The sequence below is a fragment of the Oncorhynchus tshawytscha genome, linkage group LG29 (genome assembly GCF_018296145.1).
Source record: "Oncorhynchus tshawytscha isolate Ot180627B linkage group LG29, Otsh_v2.0, whole genome shotgun sequence".
Taxonomy (NCBI): domain Eukaryota; kingdom Metazoa; phylum Chordata; class Actinopteri; order Salmoniformes; family Salmonidae; genus Oncorhynchus; species Oncorhynchus tshawytscha.
Genome location: NC_056457.1, coordinates 15937243 through 15947292, shown reverse-complemented (window position 1 = coordinate 15947292; position 10050 = coordinate 15937243). Strand labels below are relative to the sequence as shown.

The following is a 10050-nucleotide window of genomic DNA, read 5'->3' as shown; positions in this document are numbered from 1 at the left end:
CTTCTATCCCTCTTTGACTTTTGACGTGGAATGTAATGGCCCTTGTAGGACACACAAGGTTGTTATGGGGGAATTAGGGCGCAGATATAGCAAGATGGAAGGAAGAAGGTAATCCTCTTCTGAGGATTGGTTTTCCTCCTAAACCAATGAGGACAGCCCTCCAGCTGGCTAGTCGGCTTAGGGTCAATCATAGCGTCACATGACCATTTTGTAAAGTACCCAGTCTACTGTATGTCTGGTGCTGTCATATCCAGCTTTTTATTGGATCTTCAATTCAGACTTTGTCCTGTATTTCACATAGCAACAAGTAAAATATGTTTTGTATTGCACAGTTACAAAGTAGGTAAATGAGTTGTGTACAGACGATGAGACCAAGGGTCATTGCTATCCTATCCAAGCTCATTAGGTCTACCACATGGCACTGAGTCAGTTATATATATCTGGTTCGTTTTTAGCATTGATCTGAGGCTCGGTACAGCAAAGGTGTTGAGCTCTGACCCGTCCTGAACTACATGTCAAACGTATATAATTGGGGGCCCTTGTGATCTTTCCACTGGTGTGATTGCACTACAGATAGTCAGTGAGAATGACTAAGCTAATGGTTGTTAATTGACTTCACTGATTAGGATACTGTAAATCAAAAGTGACAGATTTGCTAGCCTGTTTTGGACACGCACACGGAGGGATCCCATCTATCCATTATCATGTTGTTACTTGTATCTGCTCAAAGGTGTGGTGTTGAAATATACAGTACATGTCTGAGTTTTCTTATGTTTTTGGTCTTTTGAATCATAAGGTTAATCAAGGTTCTTGCCTCATTCCGAGCAGTGAGAACCCTCCTCCACTTGCCTGGCTCCCTATATCATATAATTTACTGCAATGTGTCATGACATTAACGGTTTTGACTTAATATAGGAAGGTACAGTATTTCCCCTGTTTCCAGCTCTTCCCAGACTGTGGTAAGTGGTCCGTGTTCCATTCTCCTAGTCGTGCAAAGGAACTGTCACGTAGCATTTACACCGCATTCATCATAAAGTGGGCAGTGCTCCTGCATATCTGTTTTTCCTCTCATCTATTTCTAATGGAGAAAGACAATAAGACTGCAGTTTGAAATATGGCACTAAAGAGCTTGCTATTAATGCCAATAAACAATAGCATGATAATAAACTGCTGGCAAAAGGTTGCAATGTCCTTTTTGAGTTAAAAGACAGCCATGTCATCTAAAGAGAGCCTTTGCAGACCTTGTTACCATGATTTCTGTGTTAAAAAATGTGTTTTAATTAATTGTGCACAATATATTGCCATAATACCCAATATGTTTTGGTTTGACAACAGGAAAAGAGGAACCGGTATTCTGTCTTCCTTAAATATGCAGTCCGGGATCTCAAGCACAACAAATATGTAACATACTGTATGAATTGGATTCGTGACATATCATATGAATTGCAAAAATATATATATATATTTTGTTTTGTTTTGCAGGATGTAACTTATCATAGGGAATGGATGATGTAGTACACAATTGGATGAACTAGTACAGAAAGGTTCTGGAGCATCACTTTAAGATTGATCTTTTATTAGGTAATTCTTGTTTTTGAAAAACACTGAAAAATAACAACTTGCCACAAATACATACTTGCTGCCTTGCAGCTACGAAGTTAGCCAGAGATCTTAATTGTGTATTTACTTGTTTTATCAAAAAATGCATTTTATTGTCCTTCGTGAAACAGCGCAAAGCCCCCAGATGTCTCGATTTAAATATACAATTCTGGCTAGACAATAAATATGAATCATTGGACATTTACTGAATTTAACACAAAAATAAAAGTCATTTTAAATCTCAAAGGTGAAGCTATTTACAATGTGCATGTCAACTCGACATCATGTCTAGGTAGGTATTGAATGGATGATGAGTCAGTCCCAGTAGTGCATCAAAATCTTTACAGTAGCTTCATGTGTGAAATATTGAAAGAAAACATCATTTGTTTTGACTTTGTCAAAGACAAAGTTGTACTGTGGAGACTGAAGTTGACGTGTTTTGTGTTGTGTAGAGCAGAGCAACATGATTTTGTTCATAATTCATAAGAGCATGCATGGAAAGCAACTTAAACAGTTTTGAACACAGTTCCTTCTGGGATTACTTTACATGAGTGTGACTGTGTTTTAACCTCTGTTTAGTAGTTTGAATGATAGGACAATGAACTGCCAATTTACACAACATTCAGTAACTTGTGTGTCTTGTCAGGGTGGGACTGGAGGAGAATGATGTCAGTATTTTGTAGTAATAACAATGAAACCTAACAGGCAATAGTTACCATAGAGATCAATACATTATCTTTCTCTACAATAGTGACTAGAGCTGATTGAGTTGTGTGCATAGACATATAAGAATAGGATTAAATCAAAGATTTGAAAACCATGCAATAAATTCCCTTTCTTGCAAAACTGGACACACTGGACACACACACTCAAACACACATACACTGGGGCAGCAGGTAAACTAGTGGTTAGAGTGTTGGACTAGTAACCGAAATTTTGCAGGATCGAATCCCCAAGCTGACAAGGTAAAAATCTGTCGTTCTGCCCCTAAACAAGGCAGTTAACCCACTGTTCCTAGGCCGTCATTGAAAATAAGAATTTGTTCTTAACTAACTTACCTAGTTAAATAAAGTTTAAAAAAAGAAACACTTAATGACCAAAAGTATGTGGACACCTGCTCATTGACCATCTCATTCCAAATTCATTGGCATTAATATAGAGTTGATGTTGCTGCGGGGACTTGAATCCATTCAGCCACTAGAGCATTAGTGAGGTTGGGCACTGATGTTGGGCGATTAGGCCTGGCTCGCAGGCGGTGTTACAATTCATCCCAAAGGTGTTGAATGGGGTTGAGGTTAGGGCTTTGTGCAGGCAAGTTCTTCCACACCGATCTCGACAAACCATTTCTGTATGGACCTCGATTTGTGCATGGGGGCATTATCATGCTGAAACAGGAAAGGGCCTGCCCCAAACTGTTTCCACAAAGTTGGAAGCACAGAATCGTTTAGGATGTCATTGTATGCTAAAGCGTTAAGATTTCCCTTCACTGGAAGTAAGGGGACTAGCCCAAACCATGAAAAACAGCCACAGACCATTCTTCCTCCTCCACCAAACATTACAGTTGGAACTATGCATTGGGGCAGGTAGCGTTATCCTGGCATCTGCCAAACACAGATTCGTCCTCCGGACTGCTACATGGTAAAGCGTGATTCAAAACTCCAGATAAGGCATTTCCACTGCTCCAGAGTCCAATGGCGGCGAGCTTTACACCACTCCAGCTAACACTTGGCATTGCACATGGTGATCCTAGGCTTGTGTGCAGCTGCTCGGCCATGAACAGTTCTTGTGCTGACGTTGCTTCCAGAGGCAGTTTGGAACTCGGTAGTGAGTGTTGCAACCGAGGACAGACGATTTTTACGCTCTACCCACTTCAGCACCTGGTGGTCCCGGTCTGTGAGCTTGTGTGGCTTAACATTTCGCTAGACTCCCTGTCAAAATAAAGGTTGAATGAACATAAATAAAATAAACACAATTCTTTGTACTGTAATGAACAGGAGGGATCATCTGTAGAAGTAATCAGATGTCATTACAACTCTGACCTAAAACAGTTGGGGCTGCAAAAATGGTTTGATTTGAGATCTAATATAATGACCATTATCTCCCTACTTCTCTTCCTCGTCAAATTTCTGCCCTGCTAGAGCTGCTCTGATCAACTGTAAGTGATGTTGTTATGAAGTTTCTCTAGCAGGGCAGAAATTGGACGAACTGACTTGTTAGAAAGGTGGCACCCTATGACGGTGCAACATTGAAAGTCACGGAGCCCTTCAGTACGGCCATTCTTCTGCCAAAGTTTGTCTATGGAGATTGCATGGCTGTGTGCTCAATTTTATACACCTGTCAGCAACGGGTGTGGCTGAAATAGCAGAATCCACAAATTCGAAGGGGTGTCCACATACTTTTGTGTATATATAGTGTATTCAGACTGATGCGTACCATATTCAAATGATCCTTCAATTGATTTACAAAACCTGACTAAAAAGAGCATGCACAACCCTCTTTGGGTAAACCTTCTAGACAGGAAATAATTTCTTGAGGACAAATATTTACACACACTCACTGTAACATAATCCTGTATCACCCATCACGAATGTGTACATTTTATACAGTTTACCATCACATTTTTAAACAGCCTACCAGAGAAGTCAGGTGGAGACAACACAAAACACAAACAAAAATGTGACTAGAAAATTTGCATCACTACATCAAAAGTGCTTCGGATAATAACTACAATTTCTTCCATTCATCAAAACAAAATCCAGGGGCAGGATCCCCCCCATACCTTTCTTTGATTGTATCAACACTTAGTCTTTAAACCTGAGCCATATCCTGAATGTCTTCTGCCAATGTATTATGCTGGTGAATGAGGAAGTGAGGGATGGATGTATGTCTATTGCATATAAACATAGGGGTTGGCTTTGTGCTGCCCAGCGTTCATCACACAGTGTGGCATAACGTTCCTCTGAGAGTGCCCCATGGCGTGACTCATGTCGTTGCTGCTGCCGTCCGACCACGGGGGTGAGTCCATGGGTTCCCGCTTTATGGCATGGAGCAGTCCATGACCTTTGAACTCGTAGCCCTGCTTGTAGTCCTGCTGCATGTAGCCCTTGTTGTGCTCCACAGGGCCGCTTGCATATACGTCCATGCAGTTGATGCTCTGGCTGCTACAGAGGGGGTCTGAGTGGGACAGCCTCTGGGGACTGAACTGGGACAGGTCCTTGTTAATCACACTCTTCAAGGGCCTGCCGCCCCCCACATTATTATAGTTCTGGAAGTGGCCGTTGTTGTAGGGTGGGCTGATGGGACTGATACCCGCCTTGCCCCGCTGGCACGGCGAGTACTGCTCGTAGTAGTCCGCCTCCGACTTCATTTGAAGGCTGTTGTTGTCGCCGTAGCCGTTGCCGTAGCGACGGTCCACGGGCTCCCGGCACGTCCACGGACGGCCATAGGCGTCACAGCCGTTCTCAGAGTCAGAGTCCTGCTCCACCTTGATGGGCATCTCAGGCAGCAGGCGGCCATCGTAGCATTCGCCGTAGCCATTCTCGCTCTTCACCGCCTCTCCCAAGCAGTAGGGGTCCGAGCCGTCGGGGGTCTGGAGGCTCCCGTACATCTTGGGCACGTAGACCTCACCACCTCGCCCTCCTCCATGACACATGCTGGGGGACATGCGGTAGGGCTTACCGTAGTGGCCCGCCTTCCCAAGTCGATTTGAGGGGATGTAGCCGCCACTCTGCCCAGCCCGGACGGTCCCTGAGGCAGGCCGCATGGGCCACGGGGAGTCCGAGCCTGGGCCTTTGTGGTGGGGGACGCCGCCCATAGAGGTCTTGCAGTAGTTGAGGGGCTCGTCCTGGCCGTAGTAGCCCCCCTCCGACTTGTACTTGAGGCGCTGCTGGGACCCCCCGGGGCTGGTGCAGTTGAGGAGCAGCGGGTCCCCGCCATCCACCATCGCCACACTGCCAGAGTGCCTCCTGAAGTGCTCCTCTCTCTCACTGCAACATGGAGGAAGAGGGGAGGAAGAGAGGTAGGGAGATAATGAAAAATGTGTTAGATCTAAAATCAAACCATTTTTGCAGCCCCAACTGTTTTAGGTCAGAGTTGTAATGATCTGATTACTTCTACAGATCATCCCTCCTGTTCATTACAGTACAAATAATTGTGTTTATTTTATTTATATTCATGCAACATTTATTTCGACAGAGAGTCATGCATACACATCAACACACATCAATATACACTATACACATCAATAAACACATCACTATATACACAGTAATATAAACATCAATACGAGATAGATGATCGTATAGGGAACAAGACACTTTTTTGCTATGTCAACAAGAGAGGAATACAATTCTCCTGCTTTATCCTGTCTCATCAGAACAGTGTGCGTGGATTATAATAATCGTATATTTCTCATGTCCTTTCAGCTATCCATTTTGTCCGTTCAAATAATCAAGTCAACAACAACATTGACATCGAATTCTCAGAATAACAAAAACGAAGCCATATTTATTTCTGGGAATGATTTAATCTTTTCCAGGATCTAAACACAAGCAGGCAGATTATATAACTCCCTGCCAAAGCTGGGGATCAGTTAGCCTAGAGAACTACGTTATCTTCCTTCCCTTCCCTACAAATTGTATTTCAATGCCCTCAGCGATAAATAGATACATGTTGAGTTCTTAAGACCCCGACTGTGGTTCAATGACACTTTCTGGGCTAAAGTCTGTGCATCATGTTGAGGCTAGGCCTACAGAGACCAAAACCTATTGAATGTCTCTTTAGTGAACTCTGCTGGTGAGAGCATGACCCATTCTGTCATTTTTCAACACCACAAACAATATCTCTCCTTCTCTGTCGCTGTCCCTCAACTCATCATTCAATTCTGTCATTTAGAGGGTAAAAGACTGTGGAGACACTGAGGTCGTGGAGGAGACCAAGGTCGTGGAGGAGACACTGAGGTCATGGAGGAGACCAAGGTCATGGAGGAGACACTGAGGTCGCTTCATAACAGCTTTAACTGGAATTAATGGGAAGCTCTTTTGACGTATGATCGTCGATTCCCCTCAGAAGCAAGGATTGCCCCCTTTTGCCAAGGTATGCTTCAGGTTTATAAAGTGTGCAGATTAGTGTCTTACATCAGGATAACTTAGTATCAGAGTCGGTCGAATCCCTAACGCTTAAGTAATGTGTATTGGACTTATACTCTGAACAAGCGTTGTGTCATGAAACAGCATGGTTCTATGGTAGAACCACCTCTGTTGGAGAGGGAAAAGAGGATACTATTTGGGAGATATTACACATTATTCATAATGAACACAAGAGGGGGTGGTAGGGCCCTAGCTGACTACTACTGAGTGTGCCCTCCAACTCAACTTTTACCCTCAAAGCCAGGTTTCCTCCCTAATGATCCATGAAGCACAAGCCCACGTCCAAAAACAGAAAATCCATTTGTTGTCTTAATTGAGTATTGTGAGCCATCCAAAGCTCATTTGAGTGTGTGTGCGTGTTTGTGTGGTGTTTGTGTTTGAGGGGGTGGAAAGAGAAAGAAGCCAGCTTCTGTGTGAAGCTATTGTTCTTGATGTCACAGGTCGTTTCTGATTGGTCTAGGCGAACAGGGGGTTGTGCCCAATACTTGGTTAGCAAGGCAGCCTTTGCCCTTGGTGACCCAGATCTGTCCAGTTAATGTGCTGGGCCTAGCTTAGCCTGGCTCATTGGCTGACCTTGCCCCTTTCTCACTCCAAACACTTGGACTGTGCCAACTCTGTCCCAAATCTAACTATTCGGACCACACTGAAGTTGCTGTTCAAAGAAATTAAAGAATGGTCTGAGAATGGTTGGTCTGCAGATAAGGCAAAACTAGATTGACTGATCCATGCTCCAAGGTGTTCCATCTCCCATCAGTAAACGTTTAAGTTTGTAGTAACCTTATAAGGCATGACATAGCCCTGATCATCAATAAAAAATGGGAGTTTGAAATAATATCACTTGAAGCCTAGAAAGTGAGTACATTTACAAGTATAGTCAGTGTAAGCCTATATGATGATGTCAGAGTCTAGCTGTGTCCTTCCGTCCTTACCCATGATCTAGTGCAGGGATAATGCCCCCTCCGCTCTTCTGCTTGCCCCTCATCATCATGCCCTTCATCTTCATCTCTGTGATGGAGGGCAGCAGAAGAGGCACAGCCACACAGAACAGGGCCAGCTGCGGGGGTAGCAGGGCCCCCGAACCCGACTTCTTCTTCTGTCCCTGGAGGAACTTCAGCCGCCCCTGGAACTGCATGGTCTAACAGAGGGAGACAAGGTTAGAGCGTACACACTTTGAGGTGGAGTGTTTAGCACCCAAAATAGGTATAAAGAGCATATTCTTGTTGAGAACTTGTTGTTTGCCAGATGCTATTTAGGACACTATAATTTGAAGCACTATTATGGTATGCTATTAATGAATTATGGCTGACAACTTGTCTGATCTCAGCACTTCTGGTAATGAAAAAAAAAATGGAAAAAAGTCTCAATGCAAGCCAAGTTTATTCAGTCACAACAGCCTAGAGAAATAACAGAACGACCAAAGCTGTCTTTGCCTGCCATCGAAATGGACCCGTTGAGAGGAGGATCTCTGTTGACCTTCCCTACAGTGTTTAAATCAAGGCCAACTTCAAGCCCCATCCGTTTCCATTGACGGATCCAAACCTCCAAACCACTCTGGTCAGAACTATGGAAGGTGGACCAATGGCTGTAAATAGTAAATACATCTGTGTCCAAGCACCAAATCTTCTGGCCTGCTATGTCCGGGATATGGGAACATTCTATGTATACCTACACTCAAGCTACAATTTCAGAAAACATGACACCAAATGGGAGATCTTTCTTTGGTAAGTACATCCCTTTCAGTTCGCATTAGAGGCATCATGGCTGGGTGGGTTCTCTGGATGGGTTTGTCCACTCACCAAAAAGCCAGAGGTGCTGTCCAGCAGGCAGCGTACACGGGAGATGAAACAGCGGTTGAGGAAGGAAGAGAACTCAGGAGCAACTCCCCCCGCCTCCTGAGAATGGAACAGGCTGCTCACCACAAAGTCTTCTCCTATAAAAACAAATAAACTAACATTCACTATATTGCCGGTTTTTCCAGTTTCTTACGGTAGACAAGCTTTAAAAGACTTACAGTGTTGGTAAACAATTGCAGAGTCTATTGTGTTAGAGATGGGCCTTCATACTTCTCACACACACCTTATCCCTGTAGTGGAGAGGTGGCATTGGAATGAGGTGTGTTTGTGAGAAATACGAAGGCCTATCTGACATAATCGAGCATAGTCTGGGACTTTCCGCCCATACATTGACCATTAATCACAGTCTGGTTAGTGGATGTGAATAGAGTTAACTGCACAGTTAACAGTCCAGTCTTGCTGTTTGCTGAATCAGTGCTCCTCATTTCTGCTCGCTCACTCCCACTGTTGCTAGGCAGAGGGCCTCCCTCCACTAAAACCCTGTGACCTTTCCTACCCATACTGTTCCTGGTAATTATATACACACCAGTTTCTGTGGCTGAATGGTGGTCCTGGGATGAGCCGTGCTGGCTGGGGCTCATGGCCCAGTGGAGTTGTCTTCTGAACTCCTGCCGGTCATCTACATGGATATAGTCAAAGACGTTCTGGTGCATCACGTCCGTCTGGATGGAGGGAGAGATCGAGACAATTACACATGAAGGCCCCAGAACTGTTAGCCATTACACCCACCCATAACCCAGAGACCTCGACACTTAACCTCTGCCATGGTTCACTTGATTGGCCCAACGGCCTCACACGCAGAGGGTTCTGGAGGTGACACCAAAATACCCAAATAGTTCTGTTATGGGTCTGGCTAACGGGCTGCTAATCTGTCTGTTGCTCAGATTTGGATTGGTGTGATTTTGTAAGAGTTTCACAGGACATTTTGTGGTTGGAATAACTTATGAATAACTTGGAATAAAAAATATATATATATTACGCTTTGTTTTCAAGAATGTGACTGTTTGAATGACTAAAGTATGACATTACAGTGAATGACTTTACACAACTTGAGCTAAATCATGTATTCAGAGCAATATCCCCAACAGCTCTGAAAAAGTGGCATATTTACTGGAAGATTCTCTGAGATCAGCTGGTTGTTGTTGCCAATATGTTAAAACAATTTTGTGTGCTGCTGCTGAAATTCCACAAGGAATTCTTCCATTAACTACACAACGGGCAACATTTACAGTGGCTCTCCGATGTCACTGAGCCATGGGGCCAGCGAGGGCAAGTCCTGTTTGTCAAACATCGCGTGACACCAGCTCCTGAAGAGCAGCCCAGCCCAACCCTGCTGAAAACCCCCTTACAACCCAACCCAGCCCGCATTTGTAATGCCTCTTTCTTTCCAGCAATAGCTGTGCTTTCTGTCAGGGAAATGACAGATCCCCACTGAAATATTCAACCTTCCC

General features: G+C 44.2%; 1 protein-coding gene across 1 annotated transcript in view; it reads right to left on the bottom strand.

Moving 5' to 3' along the window:
• Window positions 1-3103: 3103 nt before the first annotated feature.
• The window catches only part of LOC112227851, a 62943-nt gene continuing 55996 nt past the window's right edge, over window positions 3104-10050 (bottom strand). The window contains exons 6-9 of the mRNA XM_024392800.2: window positions 9126-9261; window positions 8543-8676; window positions 7676-7881; window positions 3104-5585 (exon numbers count right to left, since the gene is read on the bottom strand). Coding sequence (XP_024248568.1) covers window positions 4487-5585; window positions 7676-7881; window positions 8543-8676; window positions 9126-9261 — 1575 coding nt within the window. The 3' untranslated portion in view covers window positions 3104-4486. The remainder of the gene's footprint in view (window positions 5586-7675; window positions 7882-8542; window positions 8677-9125; window positions 9262-10050) is intronic.